Source organism: Crinia signifera, chromosome 12 (genome assembly GCF_055691185.1).
Source record: "Crinia signifera chromosome 12, ASM5569118v1, whole genome shotgun sequence".
Lineage (NCBI taxonomy): Eukaryota > Metazoa > Chordata > Amphibia > Anura > Myobatrachidae > Crinia > Crinia signifera.
This window is the reverse complement of record NC_139228.1, coordinates 81553783-81575308: the sequence shown is the minus strand read 5'-3', so window position 1 is coordinate 81575308 and position 21526 is coordinate 81553783. Positions and strand designations below refer to the sequence as shown.

The window sequence follows — 21526 nt, the reverse complement described above, 5'->3', positions numbered from 1 at the left end:
ATTTCCATCATTCTTCATTCCCAATCTGGCCTCTGTAAGATGTGTTTGACTTCTCGCATTGGATCTTCATCTCCTGCTCGTCCGTGTGTACCCAGTTTATTAGGCAGAGCACTGGACTGTTCCCAGCATCAGGAGATGAGTGCGCTGATCTTGGGGGAGGCAGCGACCTGTCCTGTGACTCAGACACGGCTAGTCTCCTGAGCAGGGAGTTAGCAGAGGGAGAGGTATACCCCATTATCGCATAGACATGGACCCCATCCAGTTGCTGCAAGGACTGCGGTGTCAAACACACCTTCTCATTTTGTAGGGTTTATTTACTAAGATGGGATGTTGCTATTGGCAACCAATCAGATTCTATCCTTTATCTTCTAAAAGTGCTAAATAAATAATAAGTAAGGGGAAGATGGAAGTTCTATTTCAGATGAAATGCTGCTGTGGGCAACATATCAGGTTTATCTTCTAGAATAGGGCTGGGCCATAAGCGGCCCTCCAGCTGTTAATGAACTACACATCCCAGCATGCCTTGCCTTTGTTTTACTATTTGGCCATGCTGAAACTGATGCAAGACATGCTGGGATGTGTAGTTTATCAACAGTTGGAGGGCCGCTTATTGCCCACCCCTGTTCTATTGCTAAATAAATAAGAAGTGGATACTGATTGGTTTCCCATAGCAACATCCCATCTGAAATAAACCTCCTATGTTAGTAAATTTACCTCATAGATCAGTTGCTACGGGCAACATCCTATTTTCCATAGACCTACTATCTTAGTGAATAATGCCCTGTGTCTCCTTTCGTGTCCCTATATTCAGCCTTTCTCACGCCGACCATAACTCATCTATTTATTTCTCTGCATCTTTCTTTACAAATGATCTTCCTCCGTGCCCCGTCCCCGATGTCTCATATACATTTCCATATAGTTTTCATTTGCTTCCCCCCCACAGCCCCCTCCCCTCCTCGCCACTAGCATTCCCCTCTTCTCTCGCTGTATAGCGTGCCGGTGTCTCTCGTGGCTCGCTAGCAATTCAATTACAGAGACGAGAGATAGCGAGTCTCTGGTGGGGAAGGGGCCCTGACTGACAAGGAATATGACAGCCTACTTACAGGGTGTTTATGCGGTTAAACTCACCCTCGCCACACCTGCAATATGGTAAATGTCAGGGTTTGTGGGTTTAACAGCATGTAAAACTGAGCGTGTGTGTATCAGCATCTGTCTGTGTATTTACAGTGTGCTACTGTGCCTCTGTGTGTCATCTGTGTATACAGCACTGTGCCTCTGTGTGTCATCTGCGTACACAGTACTGTGCCTCTTGTGTGTCATCTGTGTATACAGCACTGTGCCTCTGTGTGTCATCTGCGTATACAGTACTGTGCCTCTGTGTGTCATCTGCGTATACAGTACTGTGCCTCTGTGTGTCATCTGTGTATACAGCACTGTGCCTCTGTGTGTCATCTGCGTACACAGTACTGTGCCTCTTGTGTGTCATCTGTGTATACAGCACTGTGCCTCTGTGTGTCATCTGCGTATACAGTACTGTGCCTCTGTGTGTCATCTGCGTATACAGTACTGTGCCTCTGTGTGTCATCTGTGTATACAGTACTGTGCCTGTGTGTGTCATCTGTGTACACAGTACTGTGCCTGTGTCATCTGTGTATGCAGTACTGTGCCTCTGTGTGTCATCTGTCTATACAGTACTGTGCCTCTGTGTCATCTGTGTACACAGTACTGTGCCTCTGTGCATACATTACTGTGCCTCTGTGTCATCTGCGTATACAGTACTGTGCCTCTGTGTGTCATCTGTGTATGCAGTACTGTGTGTCATCTGTGTATGCAGTACTGTGCCTCTGTGTGTCATCTGTGTATGCAGTACTGTGCCTCTGTGTGTCATCTGTGTATGCAGTACTGTGCCTCTGTGCGTCATCTGTGTATGCAGTACTGTGCCTCTGTGCGTCATCTGTGTATGCAGTACTGTGCCTCTGCGTCATCTGTGTATGCAGTACTGTGCCTCTGTGCGTCATCTGTGTATGCAGTACTGTGCCTCTGTGCGTCATCTGTGTATGCAGTACTGTGCCTCTGTGCGTCATCTGTGTATGCAGTACTGTGCCTCTGTGCATCATCTGTGTATGCAGTACTGTGCCTCTGTGCGTCATCTGTGTATGCAGTACTGTGCCTCTGTGCGTCATCTGTGTATGCAGTACTGTGCCTCTGTGCATCATCTGTGTATGCAGTACTGTGCCTCTGTGCGTCATCTGTGTATACAGTACTGTGCCTCTGTGTGTCATTTGTGTATGCAGTACTGTGCCTTTTTGGGTCATCTGCGTGCGCAGTACTGTGCCTCTGTGTGTCATCTGCGTGCGCAGTACTGTGCCTCTGTGTGTCATCTGTGTATACAGTACTGTGCCTCTGTGCGTCATCTGCGTCTACAGTACTGTGCCTCTGTGCATACAGTACTGTGCCTCTGTGCGTCATCTGCGTCTACAGTACTGTGCGTCATCTGAGTCTACAGTACTGTGCGTCATCTGCGTACACAGTTCTGTGCGTCATCTGCGTACACAGTTCTGTGCCTCTGTGTGTCATCTGCGTATACAGTACTGTGCCTCTGTGTGTCATCTGCGTATACAGTACTGTGCCTCTTTGGGTCATCTACGTGCGCAGTACTGTGCCTCTGTGTGTCATCTGCGTGCGCAGTACTGTGCCTCTGTGTGTCATCTGTGTATACAGTACTGTGCGTCATCTGCGTCTACAGTACTGTGCCTCTGTGGGTCATCTGCGTATACAGTACTGTGCCTCTGTGTGTCATCTGCGTATACAGTACTGTGCCTCTGTGTGTCATCTGCGTATACAGTACTGTGCCCCTGTGTGTCCTCTGCGTATACAGTACTGTGCCCCTGTGTGTCCTCTGTGTATACTGTACTGTGCCCCTGTGTGTCATCTGCGAATACAGTACTGTGCCTCTGTGTGTCATCTGTGTACACAGTACTGTGCCTCTGTGTGTCATCTGTGTACACAGTACTGTGCCTCTGTGTGTCATCTGTGTACACAGTACTGTGCCTCTGTGTGTCATCTGTGTACACAGTACTGTGCCTCTGTGTGTCATCTGTGTACACAGTACTGTGCCTCTGTGTGTCATCTGCGTATACAGTCCTGTGCCTCTGTGTGTCATCTGTGTATACATTACTGTGCCTCTGTGTCATCTGCGTATACAGTACTGTGCCTCTGTGGGTCATCTGCAAATACAGTACTGTGCCTCTGTGGGTCATCTGTGTATACAGCAATGTGCCTCTGTGTGTCATCTGTGTATACAGTACTGTGCCTCTGTGTATACATTACTGTGCCTCTGTGTGTCATCTGCGTATACAGTACTGTGCCTCTGTGTGTCATCTGCGTATACAGTACTGTGCCTCTGTGTATACATTACTGTGCCTCTGTGTGTCATCTGCGTATACAGTACTGTGCCCCTGTGTATACATTACTGTGCCTCTGTGTATACAGTACTGTGCCTCTGTGCCATCTGCGTATACAGCACTGTGCCTCTGTGTGTCATCTGTGTATACATTACTGTGCCTCTGTGTGTCATCTGTGTATACATTACTGTGCCTCTGTGTGTCATCTGCGTATACAGTACTGTGCCTGTGTGTCATCTGCGTATACAGTACTGTGCCTCTGTGTGTCATCTGCGTATACAGTACTGTGCCCCTGTGTGTCATCTGCGAATACAGTACTGTGCCTCTGTGTGTCATCTGCGTATACAGTACTGTGCCTCTGTGTGTCATCTGCGTATACAGTACTGTGCCTCTGTGTGTCATCTGCATATACAGTACTGTGCCTCTGTGTGTCATCTGTGTATACAGCACTGTGCCTCTGTGTGTCATCTGTGTATACAGCACTGTGCCTTTGTATGTTTCTCTTTCTGCGTGTGTTTGTTTGTCAGGGATGTAAGCAGAACTTGGGGCACCTGTCCCAAAGGTGCAACAATGTCTGTGTGTGGTATTACAGTGTATAATACTATACAAACACGCAATGAGAAATGTTCTGCATCAATGTCCCGCCGTGATATGCAGCCTATCACGGCGGGACAGAGTATAGCACAGCACAGTGTGGCATACACAGACCTCAAATGGTTAACAGAACATCAATCAAGTCACTGTACTGTATTAAATTGATGTTCTATTAACCAGTCCACGTTCTCTGTTCTTAATCCATTACAGTACAGTCCCCCACCAGCGCCATATGTTATATCTATTCAGTACGGTCAGGCACTCATGTGACATATGTGCTGTCTACATAACCAGATCACTCTCCTTGGTTTGGTTTAACCCATTGAGTGCCAACATTGCTGTGAGCGATCCTAAAAACATCCGCTAAAAATGGTCTAAAGAAATACAAATACAGACGAGTCCATTCATTGAAGTTCAGTTAAATATTGCACCTAAAAAAAAAGAACAGTCACTCTGAGCGGCGCTGGCATTTTTAACCCATTATTTTGAGGATCTCTCGCAGCGTCGGCACTCAAAGGGTTAAGAAGGAAACAAAAAGTTTGCTTGCCAATTTTCACAATTATTTTGACAAACTCCCTTGGCACTCAAAGGGTTAAAGCCACCGTTGACAGGTTTTCGTATAGTACTGCAATGATCGACAGGTCAGCGTACCCCGAAACATACACGAATCAGAATATCATAAACCATCTCCACCTTCAAAATGATAGGACTTGACCTTCCCTGACTAACCCGCGCTCATACAGCAGCCGAGTGGTCCGCACATCACCCCCCCCCCCCCCCATACACACATTTCCTAACGAATCCTGTTAATTCTGAGTGAATAACAAGCAGCAGCAGAGACCTTGTGAGGAGCGGAGACATTTATTCAGCCGGCACGCTCACTTTTTTCTTTATCATAATTATTTCCAAGTCAGATCTCCTCCCTGATTTCCTAAAGGGCCTCTCTCTCTCTCCGAACAACATCCCGATCCAGAGGCCGTGATAATTCAAACCCCCAAACCTCTCGGGTCCTGTACCTTTTCTTTTTTTTTTTTTTTTTTTTTTACTTTTTTTTTTCCAAGGACATTTTTTATTACAAAGCTGATGAAATTTGCATATTAATTTGTTCCTTTCAATTCCTCTTTTTTTTTTAAGATTAGACGTGACGGGCGGGTATCAGAGCTTGTGCCAGTCACAGTGGATAAAACAGGCCAAAACACACCGGGATTCCTGCGAGGAGGCCACGGGGAGGTTAAACGCATTGCACTGTCACTGTTATTTAACTCTTGTGCTCCCACAGGGAAGTTTAGTGCGTAATAAAGGTGCCCGCTTGCCGTTCTCCTTTGATCATGCCCAGCGCTCCTTGTGCTGAAATCCATATGTCTGGGTAATGTTACCCGTTACAGCTACAAATACTTTAGGTTTGCTGTGATTTAGAAACATCTTCTCTTTGAGCCGGAACTCAGATTATGGTCTGTAACCATAGCAATCAGTCAACAATTAAAGTACGGTTTACTTTACTTTTACTGCAGTCTGTGTTCCCGAACCTTCTAGTGTCCAAAGGATGATAGAGCAGAGGCCCTATGTGGGGGCTGCCATTATGATCTTCCATAATACAGGGGTGCTCATATTAAACCTATGCATTCTGCACATGGGATGGGGTTAGAGAGGGTTACCTTCAATGGTCCATTATAGGGGACTCTGGGGCAGATTTATTAAGTTGTCTGGTTTTTATCACCGGCCAATCAGCTCCTAACTGTGAAGTTGCAGGCTTGGTTTGAAAAATTACAGGTAGGAGCTGACTGGCCGGTGATAAAAACCATACACTTTATCACTTCACCGAGCTTAATAAAATCGACCCCTCTCTCCTTTCTTGGACAGTTATTGTTTCAACTAAAAGGTAATATGCATTACCTAAGTTTTGTGGGGGGGGGGGGGGGGGGATCCCTGATCCCCACTGCCCTAGGGACCTGGCCTGGGATGACCAGCCACAAGGTGCTGCATTGGCTGAGGGACCTTGTATAAAAAGTGTCCCCCGGCTGTGGCATTAGCCTGCTGGCTGTTTAAACCCGGTGCTGGTTTCTGAAATAAGGGGGACCCCTACTCTATTTGTCCCCCTGTATTTTGGGAACCAGGACCGGGCCAAGAGCCTGGTGGTGGTTATAGAAATACAGGGGGACCCCATTTCATTTTTTCCCCCCTGTATTTCTGCAACCAGGACTGGCTCAATGAGCCTGGCACTGGCTGTAGCTGGGAAGAGGGACCCCAGGCCGATTGTTAAAATTATTTAATTAATTTTTTTTTCTATACATTTAGAAGCCTGCATAGTTCTTACTGATCCGCACAGGCTTCAGCCTATAGTAAATGCACACCCCAATAAAAATCATGGGCAATACGGCTGAGGTCTGTCAACGGTGTATTCATTCGTACACCAGAATTCGGCTTTATAAATATGGCGAATCAGCTGAAGTTGGCTGCTAGTAAATTAGCTGAAGCCGTATTTTACATCAAATGGTTACAAATACATGCATTCGTACCCATTCGATCTTAACAAATGTCTCCTGTTATGTATAAATGTGTGCTCCGGAGTCTTCCTCACCTCTCTGCACACTTAGGGCCTTATTCTAGTTCACTTTTTCTGACAAAATCCTTCTTAGATGGACAAAACCATGTGCACTGCAGGGGGGCAGATGTAACATGTGCAGAGAGAATTAGATTTGGGTGAGTTATTTTGTTTCTGTGCAGGGTAACTACCGGCTGCTTTATTTTTACACTGCAATATAGATCTCACTTTGAAGTAAAACCCCACCCAAATCTAATTCTCTCTGCATAAGTTACATCTGCCCCACCTGCAGTGCACATGGTTTTGTCCATCTAAGAAGGATTTAGTCAGAAAGAGTGAACTAGAATAAGGCCCTTAATTCCAGGTGGCAAATCCATTTTCTAAGCCACTATGGTAAGAAGGCACCTTAACATAACAGCCCACCCTAGACACCATTTTGGCAGATGGCTTTGATCCCGCCCTAATTTAAATCTTTTGTAACATATATAAAATAAAACCAGAATAAGTACTATACATGTATGTGGCCAATGACCTATAATTAAGATAGTTATTTGATTTTAATATGTATGTGGTAAAGATGTCCTTCACAGAACTGTAAATGGAATCCACAATTCTGTTATCTTACTCTATAAGAAACCACAGTGCTCTGAGTGTATACAGAATAACTCTATGGGAATTCTGGGAGCACCGATACAGGTCCAGGGTAATCTAGAAATGAAATGTTTATAGTAAATAAGCATTCAATTATTCAGTAACATGCGGGAAACTAGTAATCTGTGTCCTAATGCTTCACTGAATGTATATGAAGTCATTGGTCAAAAATAAATCATATTTATAGAAAAGTGTCAACTTTCCGTATAATTGGAGACAATTAGAAGTATGTGACCATATAATATACATATTTATGTATATTATCAGATTTCCGTATTTTATTTTTATTTATTTTAATTGATATACCTTTTCTACTAGTACGCCCTCATATTTGGTAATTTATTGATGTTTTATTCCAGCTGCCTATGAAATAGAAACAAAACTTGACCTATATTGCAGAATCCCCCCCCCCCCTTAAAAAAAGAAAGAAATACTATATATATATATATATATATATATATATATATATATATATATATATATATATATTATATATATATATATATATATATATATATAATTTTTTTTAATGGGGCAGTCACTTACGAGGCATGGTTTTACCTGACCGTTTTTTTCTGACCGTTATATACAAAGTAGTATAAAAACTACGGGGGGGGGGGGGTATATTTACTTAAGTGCAGGATTTTAGCAGTGGAGCTTTTGAACCTACCAACCAATAAGATTCTAGTTAGTATTATCCACTAGATAGAAGGTGCTTGCTGAATAAACCGTGTAATCTGATTGGTTAAAATAGGCAACATCACTTATAATATATATACTGTACTCCTTTGTAAGTCATGTGATGATAGTGTAATATGTATTGTCACCTATACACTTGTTCAATGCATCGTAACGGCTTCAACTGCACCCGGGTCTGTTTGATTCTGTTACATGTCTAATCCCCATATCAACTTTTTTTCTGGGAGAAACTGTATCTCCCACTTCAAAGATCGATCCACTGCTCCATGGCACTTTGCATAGTCTTCCTGCAATGCCGGCCTTCTCATTAGACACATGCCCCATCCGTTATTAGCAGTCCTCAGTGTGACACAGGGACAAGTCTTGTTTTGAAATACAGGACGCACTTCCAGGCTCCTGCTGTGTGTAACATGTGTGTAGAGGGGGCCACAGAGAAACCAGCCCCCCCCCCCCCCCCCCCCTCCTCCTCTGCCGTCTTTCACAATCCATCTCTTTCCTCTCATAGCTGCGAGGCCTCATTGGGGATACATACATTAAGCCCTTTAAATCGTTTATAATAAATCTTTGTCTAAGGCTCATTTTGACAGTCTCTCTCTCTTTCCATCTCGCTCTCTCTTTATCTGACCCTTTTAAAAGAGCTTCTTTTAAAAGAGAATCCTCAATAGTCTGTTAATCCACTGGGTGTACTGACAGAGAGAGAGCAGACAGAGAGAGAGACAAGAAAGGCAAAAAGATACAGCCCCAGGAAATATACACACACAACGCAGTGCGTTTACACAGAGCTGGAACTTCTAGACTGCGCATTAACCTGTTACCTGCCACCGCCACTTACATTTACCTTTACTGGAACATCTCAGTAGCTGACCGGCTCTTTTTATTTGTAGTTCCGCTTATTAATGCTGACAATGCTGCAGTCACTCATTCACATTTTAAACAACAATCCTTACAATTTATTCAAATGTTTTCCTTATGGTCCCAGTTATTTCTGACCCCATTTTTTTTCCATAGAACTCTTAATAAATACATACCTGTCATGTATACAGGGCACACCTGCAAAATACCTTGGTATTATCCACCGCAATGCAACAGGAATGATGGGTACACACTAGGCCAGTGGTTCCCAACCTGGAATACTAGTACAACTAGGGGTACTCTGTTCTGTAGATTAGTTGGGGGTAGTTGAATATAATATTGGTAATAGCGGAAGAAAAGGTCTCCCAATGGTGAAAGGTCTCCCAATGCCATGAAGTCAAACCAGGTTGCGTCACTTCCGGTTCCCTCTGCAGCATCATTAGCATCTCCTCGTGCTTTTGCCCAACCAGCATTCCTTTGGGAGCTACCCGCGCCGCCCTCAGACATCAGTGATCATCTGCCCAGAGCTGAAACAGGTGGAGGGAGCAGCGGCATTCATTCTATAGATGTTAGCGGGAACCCCAGAGTACGCAGCCAGACACAGAGGGACCCGATTCCTGACCGCACACTGCTCCTCCGCTACCGGAGACCGCACACAGCCAGCGGCCAGACACAGAGGGGCCCGATTCCTGACCGCACACTACTCCTCCGCTACCGGAGACAGTACACAGCCAGCGGCCAGACACAGAGGGACCCGATTCCTGACCACACACTACTCCTCCACTACCAGAGACAGTACACAGCCAGCGGCCAGACACAGAGGGGCCGATTCCTGACCGCACACTACTCCTCCGCTACCGGAGACAGTACACAGCCAGCAGCCAGACACAGAGGGACCCGATTCCTGACCGCACACTACTCCTCCACTACCGGAGACAGCACACAGCCAGCGGCCAGACACAGAGGGACCCGATTCCTGACCACACACTACTCCTCAGCTACCAGAGACAGTACACAGCCAGCAGCCAGACACAGAGGGACCCGATTCCTGACCGCACACTACTCCTCCGCTACCGGAGACAGTACACAGCCAGCGGCCAGACATAGAGGGACCCGATTCCTGACCGCACACTACTCCTCCGCTACCGGAGACAGTACACAGCCAGCGGCCAGACACAGAGGGACCCGATTCCTGACCGCACACTACTCCTCCGCTACCAGAGACAGTACACAGCGGGACCCGATTCCTGACCGCACACTACTCCTCCACTACCGGAGACAGTACACAGCCAGCGGCCAGACACAGAGGGTCCCGATTCCTGACCGCACACTACTTCTCCACTACCGGAGACAGTACACAGCCAGCGGCCAGACACAGAGGGACCTGATTCCTGACCGCACACTACTCCTCCACTACCGGTAACAGCACACAGCCAGCAGCCAGACACAGAGGGGCCCGATTCCTGACCGTACACTACTCCTCCACTACCGGAGACAGCACACAGCCAGCGGCCAGACACAGAGGGACCGATTCCTGACCGCACACTACTCCTCCGCTACTCCTTTATATAAGGACACACATACCGCTCACTTCCGATCCACTAAGTACTATGGATATCTCAAATCAAGAGGAGGGGGTCCTCATTAATGAAAATACCAATCAAGGATGCGGGAATGAGAAAAAGGTTGGGAACCGCTGTTCTAGGCGATTCGGAAAAAAACTATTTGAAGCAAGACTGTTGCGGAGATTACACAACAGAACCCAAGTATGCATCCTCACAGGAACATGGGCACCATTATTGTGGAACACCTTCTTTGGAGATGTTCTCCAACTCAATTTGTACAGGAGCAAGTTTCCCCTCCACAGTTGCTACCAGCTTCTGTAAATGTTTCTAGATGCTCCTGTACAAATTGAGTTGGAGAACATCTCCAAAGAAGGTGTTCCACAATAATGGTGCCCATGTTCCTGTGATACTTGGGTTCTGTAGTGTAATCTCCGCAACCGTCTTGCTTCAAATTGTTTTTACATGTCTAAATGAAATTTATTGTGAAGATTATCCAATCCTTAAATAATTTTTAAAGGTACAGCGCTGCTTTTCTCTTGCTCTTTATTCCGTGGGAAGTGTTTAAGTGCTATTTATTAAGTGACGTTCCACGAATGGATTTGAGTTATACCCAATCTCTGGACTTGCATAGAGCGTTATCACCTTCCACCTAATCACCTCTATCACCACTTTATCTCTGTACCGGGTTTAATACATCTGCCCCATGTTCATTTTTTCATTTAGGTTACTGTCCCTCACCCCGCAAAGTCACCCTGTGTCACATCACTCGGAACCTCGTTTTGTGCTGAATCTTCCCTGTTGTGTCAACTAAAGTAAACAATAATAGTGTAGTATTTCCAGCGGTATATGGGTGTTAAGTCAACAGCACTAAGGTCGACATGCATTGTTGCATGCCCCCCCCTGCATGCCTGCGAAATGATGATTTACATAAACCATCCAATCGCAGGCGAGGAGAAATCAGCTGCCCGATCCCAGATGTATGATGACAGAGATTACATCTGCGAGCGCTTACAAAATCAGTTGCAGGTCGCCAACCATCAAATGATGTTGGCATGAGAAGGGGGTGGCGGGAGTTTGTGCGGCGTTTAGAGGACCCACAAAGCTGCGGGTCAACCAAAATCACCGCCTGTGTGGTTCTGCCAATTGGTGCCTGGCATGGGATCCCCATATTCTGATCCACAGCAGTGGAGGGTGTAGTAAAAATGTAGTTTAGGTTGAATTCTTTAAAAGAAAGTGTAAATAAAATATGCGGAAACACAACTACTGTGGCTGTTACTAAATGCGGAGGTTGTTATGGGTAATGGAGTTTTGCTGGCATAAGGAGTTGTCCGTTAAACCGGTGGTTCCCAAACTTTCATGAATCACTGCGCCCTATAGTGGGTCTGATTAAGGTTTGTAAGTAAAGCAACAAAAAAAACCATTCAACTGGGCAAAACCATGCTGCACGCCACTGCAGGTGGGGCAGATGCAGGACCGGATTAAGCCTTCGGGGAGGGCCCTCCCTCTTACTGGCATTACTGGCCACAAACTGCACAGGATAATATTACTCAGAACACAGAGTAAAAGGCTGTTTAAAAATGGTCAATGGGTAACTGCAAAGGGATATATATATATATATATATATATATATATATGCCCTATGAGGAAGATGTACATACATACATACATACATACACACACACCACATGAAAAGCCTGTGTTTGTCCCCCTGTACATTACTCTGTAGGAGACCTCACAGGCTCAGCACTGCCTCGGATTTAAAAACCCTCCCATGACAAGGCTGCTGCTGCTACTGCTGCTGTCCTCCATGGACCTGAGAAGCATGTGATGTGCTCCACCAATCAGAGCTCAGTACAAGCATCTCAGCTTCGAACCTCTTGTACAAAGGCTCATGGGACTTAGTCAACTCCCAGTAATGCACTGCACACTTGTGCAGTCAGTGGGCCTCAGCACCATTAATCATTTCACATTGGCAGATAGGTGAAGCTGCAGCACTACCCCACTCCCATGCCCAAAACCTGTACCTAAAAACAATAAAGTACATACCAACCGCAGCGGGGCCCTAGATAGGGGGGGGCCATGGGGTACTGACCCCCTAAGCCCCCCCCACATAGCAATATTTGAGCGGTGTTGGACCAGTCCAGCACCAATATATCATTTGTATTGCTTTGACACGTTGATAACTATGCCCTATTTGTTGGATCATCAATCTATTACCCTGTCACACTGCACTTCGGACCCGGGTAATTGACGGGTTGGTGTCATGTTGATCCAACTCAAGGTGCGGTGTGAAAAGGGTTAAACCCAGGTTGCCCTCTGTATAATGGGAGGCACGGGTTTAATGTGAAAGAGTCGGACTCGTGTCGGATCCCGCGTCCGGCCTGGCGTTGCGTTGTGAAAGGGGTGTGTCTTTGCTCCATCCATGAAATGTAATACAGGGCTCATATGTATTAGCCTACAGTAAATGAATAGAGAACAAATGTATTTGTAATTAACACACTAAAGCCAAAGGCGGGATTGACACCTAATACTGAACAGATTTTCCTGTTGCACCAGCGAGGACGTGCAATGCTTTCCAGATCCGTACAGGCCCGCCCCGCCGCGAAGCTCCTGTGATCCCGTTCTCTCGTGAAGCTGAGCATCGGATCCGAGAACCAGCTGGATCTGAAGCCGACACTCCAGTTTTTGATCTTACAGCTTTTGATTAGAACTAATGAGCTTGTTTAATTCAAAATGGGAGCCCTGTGATAAAAGAAATAGGTTTGATTCCACTGGATTAGAGAGTAAAATTATCTGGTGTAGAGACGGGTGCTTAACCCCCCCAATGCCATTGACGCCCTCTCCATTAACCATTTCACTGCCGAGCAGTACAAGCACCACATTGCAGTTCGTTAATAAAAACAGACATGGGTCCTGGGCATCTGTGTACTGCAGCACAGAGTAAGAATGTAGATGATGATTTCAGTCGTGTAAGTACGGTCTCTGAACCCTCCTGCGGGTCCCCTGGGAGAAGAACCGTTTTCAGTGAGTCTCTCGTACAGTAATAAAGTGGCTCATTTGGAGAATGTTGACGTTATACTTTAATTCTGCCTTTGTAACTTTTGTCCTTCTCTTGCAGTGGAGTCTTCCAGCCCCGGGATTCTCCCTCAGGACAACTCTCTCGAAAGGTCTTTCTTTATTCGGATGAAGTCTACACTGACAAAGAGAGGCGTGCACATCAAATCCTCGGGCTACAAGGTACGTGCTACAGGAGCGGCCCAAACTCACCCACTATGCAGGAGATTACTAGAGACCAGGTTCTGGGCCCTGACAGGAGTTATACCCTGCGCTGCTCGGGGACCAAGCACCATGTGAATAATACATCAGTATTGGAGTAGAGCAATATTGCACCTAAAATTCTATGGTCACATTCAAATGTTTGGATTCCGCAGGCAGTGAAACACAGTGGGGGAGATGTATCAAAGCTGGGATAGAGATAAAGTGGTGAGGACTAAAGTAACAACCAACCAAACATAGCCCATAACATGGCAATTAGTAAGGGGAATTTATCTCCAAATTTCACTTTCCAAGCTTGGGTACAGCTCCCCCAGCACTGAGAGAAAAGTACAGGTTAGAACTAACAAAATTTGGGCACAGTTTACTAAAGGAAAAATACAGCCAAAAACCTGAACATTTCAGTTTTCGGATAGAGGGGCCGATTCAGGTTTTTTATGACGTCTGCGAATTTGAGCCAGTCCACTAATCAGAGGACCGCATATGCACACAGCCTACTGTGCCCATGCGCGAGTCCTCTGTGCTTGCACACTGCCTGCTACAGTATTTGATTGACAGTGGGTGGCCGTTTGGGGTGTGGCGCCGGTGTTTTCAGGGAGTGTCCCGGAAAACGCAGACGTTCCCCCGCCATCGGGAGGGAGGGCCGCTGATGTCATCATTTGCTGCCATTCCCCTACAGAAGTCTACGACCTTCTTTCATCCTGAGAGTGATCCAATCGGATTCCTGCCAGCACCTCCCGCGGCCGCCGTGACCCCTGGGTCCTAAATCTGAAAATCCTAACTTTGCAAAGGACAAATCTTATTGGGAAAGCTTTCCTTTGCGGTACTAATCACATACAGTAGGAGCAAGTTTCATCTTTGCTCCTTTGGGCAGGGCTAGCCATGGCTAATCTATTGTTCTCAACTGCAATACAATACGTATTGCAGCTGAGAACAATAGAATAGCCATGGCTAGCCATGGCTAGCCATGGCCAGCCATGGCCAAAGGAGCAAAGATTAAACTTGCTCCTACTGTATGTTAGTACATAGTAAGTAGCGGGGTGACACGCAGCGCAGATGCAATACTTAATACAGGGGCCTGACAATTGTGATTGAATAGAAGTTTCTATGTGGAGTACGAATAGTAATGGTGTCTGTCCCCTCGTCCGTTCTGTGTTGTTCCATCTCTTTCCATTATCTCCCATACTGTACGGAAGGTTACAGCCATTACCAGATGAAGGGAGACTCTCTTCTGTCACGTGGAACAATCTGACTTTGATTCTTTTGTTTCATAGGGAGAGTGGTGGGGACAGCAAAAAACAAAACCCATTCTCAGCCTTTGTCCCACACCCCCTTCCTCTGCCCTGCTCCCTCTGTCCTCCCTCAGCTTTGCTTTTCAACTTCAAGGCCTTCATGTTGCTTCCAAATTGTGTCTGGGAGAGAATTCCCCCCCAGGCTGCCTATAATCTAAAGGTGTCTTTGAAGAGCCTCAGTGTATAAAGAATCAGGATGGTTTCTCTCTCCTGAGGCGGGAGGGGATAAAACAGAGAGAAATACAATCATACTTGTCTCTGTGTAGAGGGAACCTGGCATCGATACTGCAAGAACTGGGCACCACATAGGTCCTGTGGGTTTTACTAGCGAGTGATTGAGAGAGGAAGGTTAAAGCCAGTCCTTCCTGATGTCCTCTGCCAGTGCGGGTAGAGGTTAGCGCCATGGTGCTGTACCATAGGATCAGGCTGAGTGTGCTGTGCTAGGTGGATGGAGCAGATTGTTGTATAGGATTGTCTACAGGTTTGTGTGTCTGGGTTAGCAGTATTCCTCACACACACGATGGCTTGTGATATACAATGTCAGCAATAAATACAGTGTGTACCAGATTTGTCCAGCATACATACCTCCCCGATGTCCTGCTTAAGGCGGGATGGCACAATTGGGTGCTCCGTCCCCTCCATAGAGATCAGTGAATTGGAAGGCAAGGGGGTACTGTCCGTTATGCTCACCGTGGCAAGCAGCACAAAAAGGGTGTTGTTAGAGCGAGGCAGGGGCTGAATGTGGACCAATTTTTTGGAAACACTGAGAACACGTGGGGGATGCAGGACCACAAACCATTCTTACTGCTCACATATCGCCCCCAATCCCCAAGTTACCGATTGGGTACTCAATGGGGTAAATTTACTAAGATTGGAGTTATATATCAGGTGGGATGTTGCTCTGGGCAACCAATCAGATTGCATCTATTATCTGCTAAATAAATAAGAAGCAGATTCTGAATGGTTTCCCATAGCAACATGCCATCTGAAAAATAACTCTTATCTTAGTAAATAAACCCCAATGTGTCGGTCAGGACAACCGTGTCACAATACTGTGTCCCAATTCCAACCGCCCTATTGTGATCCTAACTCTACAGCAATAGTACAAAACGTTAACATCTCTGTAATTATCCCAATTGTTATCACTTAAAGGAGTTGTCTATTCAGAAACTGTCCACAAAAGAACCCACACATACATACACCCTCATGATGATAGTAGGTAATAACGTGTCCAGTGTGCAAAATAACCGGACTCGGACCCTGGTTGCTGTTGTAGCGGGTCGAGGTGGGGCGTTAAAGCACCAAACCGTATAACCCGGTTCGAGCAACACTGCAATTCGACCTGGGTTATAAGAAGGGTTAATCCGTGGTTTCGTGTGAAAGCACCGCTATTATTGAGGTTTGGGTTAGTCAAAATTAGTGGACAGTGACTATGTCGACATTCATCACGTCTCTGGGATGATATGTTGTCTTGGTGAACTGTGGACCAACAGTGGTTGCTGCATCTTCTACCAAGTCCTAGCGGCTTCCCCACTATCCCTAATACTGATCCCTCACCCTCCCCCTAGTGCCGCACCTTATACTCCACCCAACTCTTCCTCCACGTCCTTATTACCCCTGGTGGTCGACAGGACACCAACATGTTGCATGTAGACAGCTTCAACATTCTAATGACATTAAAGTTGACGTGTTTACTGCCAAACGTCTGCCCACTAACTTAGATTTGTTCTGCGATTCATTGGTTATATAGTCAGTGATTGCAAACTCCGTCCTAAGGAAACTACATTCCAAAGCTGTTTGCGGCTCCTAAACGCCACAGGCTGGTGTGACGGCCTCAGAAGCTGACCACTGGATAGACACGGATAGAAGTCTGCGTTATGCAAATGAGAGACTGAGTCACAGCAGAAATCGCCGTACCAAGGTTTTGTTCTAGTTCATAATTGGCATAATCTCAACCCCTTAGTCTAGGAGAGCAATTAATTGGAGAACGCACTGGCTGTTGAGGGGTTAATGAAGCTTTCTGAGGTTTTACAGTTAAGGTCATAGGAAGGGGAGACGGCTCCTGACGTTGTATGTACCTCCTCTCCCCCTGCCTTCAGTGTCATATTAGATTTATCTGCTGAAAGATATAAAAGTACCACAGGAGTCTCTGATGTGTTTCTTGCCACAAGCAATCCAGCAGCAAAACTCCCCACATGTGTCAGGGACGAGCCTACTCACTATTCTGCTTGTTAGATGATTTGGTCTGCGGCCCCCTGCCTCCTCTGACCAGCCATGATTTTTTTTTTTTACATTTCTTTGCATACTCATTTTTCGTTTTTCTACGGTGCCTTATTTCTGTTTGCTTTTGGCCATTTCCTTATTTTCTTGTTTATATTGTCATGTTTCCTTTCTCTTGTCATGCTGCCAGTTTCGTTCTGTTTGTCTTTATGTTTCCCACCTAGACCTCTCCTCACTACCACTGTCTCGGGGATTGTATAGTCACTGAAAAAATACCGAATCGTGTTTTTGTATCGGAAGTTCGGAACATTAGCAAAATAACTATATATCTGTTAAAGGTGGAGATTGGGCAAATTGACCCCCCATCCCGGGAGCAGCTTTAGCTCAGCCAATGGGGTATTACTGTTAGACATACTGTACAGTACACATTCAGCTGAGGAGGGAGGGAGGATTTAGCGACGAGAAACCAGTATATAATGTGGATGTGACTGCACGCACCATAGCGCAGGTACAACTAATTGGGTCAGAACAGAACATATATTTAGTCCACAGACATTGGAGGGATAATTAGACGTAGTGTTAAGTGACGAATGGGAAAATTGAGAGCATAAACGAAATGGAAAGTTGTGAAGTTGGACTTGGCCATAATAGGAACAGAAATAAAATTAAGAAAACGGAACATTTTATAACTGGTTCTTCCCTAGATTGTCCCCGAAAAGTTTTGTTCTTGTTACTGTGGTAAAGTCTCATTGCGCATGTGCTGCGAAGGACTTGGGGCGGTTCTTGCAGTCAGTATGTATTTACAAAGCGAGTGACGGGCAGGTGGGAGGTAACGGGGGAGGGGTTACTGAAACGCAGTCATCACAGAGTGCAACTGCGATTCCAAACGCAATAACCATGGCTCTGGCATCTTACTTCCGATGGCTATACTGTATGACGCTCAGAAAGTCAATGATCCACCGATGTGCATCCGATGGTTGCGCCTGTACAGACAAATGGTGGTGTCTCGATACAAGTCTTCATGTTCAGATTCACACGTCTGCTGCGCACGGGGGCACGTTACACCGATTGCTTTATGTCGGATGTGATTCTCATGTATAAGCATCTGTGAATGCTTGTTACTGAGTCGTATCTTATTCTTCTATGTGCTGAACAGATCTGTATCAGAGCTGTAGATCCTGATCAGAGCAGCAGGTGTCAATGGGCTCATTACTAACCATATACCCAAGTGATAGGAGTTAGCTTGCGTTTTAGAATGCGGGTGGAGATGGGCTGCCCCACATCAACACAGTTGGCAGTATGGCATACAGCGCCTTCTCCCAACTTTCGATCCATCTCCCTAGTTAATGGCAGGGTCATGTGGTCACACATTCCTTTACAGCTTGGACCTCTCCTTTAGGAACTCCCGGAAGGGCAGTTCCCCAAAGTAGGCACTTATGGTCAGACTGCGTTACTCTCTCCTACTGTTGTGCGCCGATTGATCACCTGCTGGAAGAGCACATGGTCGATCACCGTTGCCCTTGTGCATCCTGGACATCTGGTTTTTTTTTATTAAATGCAAAACAGCCCTTTGTTCTCCGCTGTGGATGTTACGTTGCTAACTCTGAAGATTAATATTCGCTTAGCTTATAAAATACAATACGATTGTGTTAGCAGTACCTTGGACAGATATACAATACAATGTGGAATGGGATTTGTGATATAAATACAGTTTGTTCTGTACTGTATCTACTTGATACCTTTTTTTGTGCGTTTGATGCTCTGAACAAAATATTGTTCCCAGTAGGTAATAAAAGGTCCATATTATCTGACCTATGCACTATGTGGTCCCAAAGAATGCGGCCCTTCGCATTAAAGAAGTTGGGCGGCATTGATCTAGATGGCTGCAGATGCTCTAGCGAGGGGCGAGAGCCTCGCTCAGAACCTTGTAGTACAAGGATTTCACTCCAGCTTTTCCTAAATATATCATTTTGAACCAATATCGCTCATTATAAGCAAGCGAATTATAAGCAATCGTTCTTTGATAATCGATAATCAAGAGAAGCGTTATCAGTTATTTTCTTTAGAAGGATCATCTGAAGGATTAGACCAAGGGTCATTTTAAGAGCAAGAAAAACCTCTTGTTGGCAATTAGTATGTATAAACCCAGTCGTCAGGTATCCAGTCTGCTCGGTAACAACAATACTGCGTGCAACCTGTACTCAGGTGGAGTCATACGGATAGCATTGACCATGATGTCATACTAAGCGTATAAGGCGTGCTTTATGATTGGAGATTTTTGTCTTTCAACAGCTTACTTTTATACCATGATTAAACCATCGTGGAGGAAGTTAAACCGCCCCATGACGTCAGCGCCCGCCGCGCGATCGGCAGATAGTGGGCACTGAAAAAGTCAGTCCAGGCTGAGTTTTCTTAGCGAACGGTGGAGAAATCATTTTATTATCCGGCTTAGATAAATCTGCACATTTCCCTTTGGCTTTTACGTGTGTTTCAGTCTGTCTTAATGTTGTTCTGTTGGTAAGTCATTTTATTCTCTTGTTGATTGAAGTGCATGTGTCTTCTAGGTGATCCACGTAACTGGACGACTACGTCTCCGCATGTCTTTGTCTCATGGGCGATCTGGTAACGGACAAGTGATGGGTTTAGTAGTTGTGGCTCACGCTCTCCCTCCTCCAACCATCAACGAAGTCCGGATCGACTGCCACATGTTTGTAACGCGTGTCAACATGGACCTCAATATTATATACTGTGAAAATAGGTATGTTCATATTCTAGGTAATCAAGATTATAATGATGTATGTAGTTGAATTCCACGTGATGGTAACTTTTTTGAAGACAGAAGACATAACAGCATTCTTATTATAACAAAAAAAGTATTTCAACGAGTAGGAAACTTTCTACTCAATGCGGAAAATATTTATCTCTTAATTCTGAATATTGAGAAGATTAACGGATAAAAAGTATAGATCTGTTGCAGCTCAGCACTCACGTGCGGTCAGGGCCGGCGCCACCACTAGGCAAATGTAGGCATTTGCCTAGGGCGCCGGCCACTGGAGGGCGGCATTTTGCCCCCCGTGCCGCGGGGGTACCTGTCCTGCGGCGCTGTCTATTTAAAGCTGGCGGCGGAGGCAGCGGGGGTCCCTGCAGTCAATAAGAAATAACTAGCGCTATCCGCCGGGCTATGCGGAAGCGCTTCTGTTATGAAAACACTGTCCGCACGCTGATTGGCTGAGATTCAGCCAATCAGCGTGCGCCGTGCGGACAGTGTTTTCACAACAGAAGCGCTTCTGCATAGCCCGGCGGATAGCGCTCGTTATTTCTTATTGACTGCAGGGACCCCCCCCCCCGGCACCAGGGCGCCCCCACCCCGACTCGCCTGGGGCACTCCGGTGCCTTGCACCTTGCTCCGGTGCCTTGCCTATGACCGTGCCTTGCGTGCGGTCATAAGTGGGGCGTTAATCCAGGAGGTGGATAAATATGGCAATATATAAGGAGGCCAGCGCTCGCCAAATAAGGTTGAAATCACAAAAAGTTTAAATCCACATTTTGTGCTCTACAAAATTTAAATTTTTGTTTATGGAAGGCGAAAGGGTAGAAAATTATTTAAAAGTTCATCCTAACGCTTATTATTGTTATTATTAATAATCCTTTTTTATTTAAATTCTTGCATCCGATCTCATGTCAGAAGCAGTGGTGAAACTTGGTGGGCCAATATGCTTTGGGTCCCATGCTGAGTTCATAATATGGTACACGGTAGTGCAACACGTGACCTCTACAGTAGTGCATCATAATTCCATAACTCTGATATTCAGGCTATCCTTTTAAATCATACTGTGAATCCACAATAGTTTCAGGATTCATAAGTCGGCACCAGCATACCATTTTTAGATTCCCAGACACCAACCTATACTGTGCATCCCCTCTCTATTACTTTACATAAAACTAAATATTAATCGGTCATAAGCAGTGTTGACCACAAAGTAAAATTTAAAAAGCAATGTAAGAAAGCTGTGCTGTAGTAATTTCAGTGTATGTGGCCCGCACAGGAGAAATTATGTTGTTAGCTTACCCTTGTTCCCATTATAGATTGCAGACTGCATGCGCGCACATTCTGTTGGGTGATAACAGTCAGGAAGTATTGGAAATCTGTCAGTAAACTGGCCTGATAAGTCAGACGCGCTGTAGGGAGCACGATGCACATTCGCTGCAGCTACTTTGTTAGTAAGATAAGTTGTCCTAATGTCTGAGCGATGCTTTGTTCGAAAGATATTGCTTGGCAAAGACAGGTAAGTGTTCGGACTCCCATTGATAATTCGGCCACTTGGTGGCACTGCTCTGCAGCCAGAGCTGGATTTACACCTTATGGGGCACTAGGCAAGATACCACATTGGGGCCCTCTCCACACAATCTATAGCACTACTGTGCATTTGCATT

At 45.7% G+C, this 21526-nt stretch overlaps 1 protein-coding gene across 12 annotated transcripts in view; it reads left to right on the top strand.

Moving 5' to 3' along the window:
• The window catches only part of NPAS3 (neuronal PAS domain protein 3), a 380993-nt gene that overhangs the window by 316212 nt on the left and 43255 nt on the right, over nt 1-21526 (top strand). For all 12 annotated transcript variants that reach the window (XM_083167037.1, XM_083167041.1, XM_083167036.1 and 9 more), the window contains 2 exons: nt 13426-13544; nt 19657-19850. In XM_083167037.1, coding sequence (XP_083023163.1) covers nt 13426-13544; nt 19657-19850 — 313 coding nt within the window. The remainder of the gene's footprint in view (nt 1-13425; nt 13545-19656; nt 19851-21526) is intronic.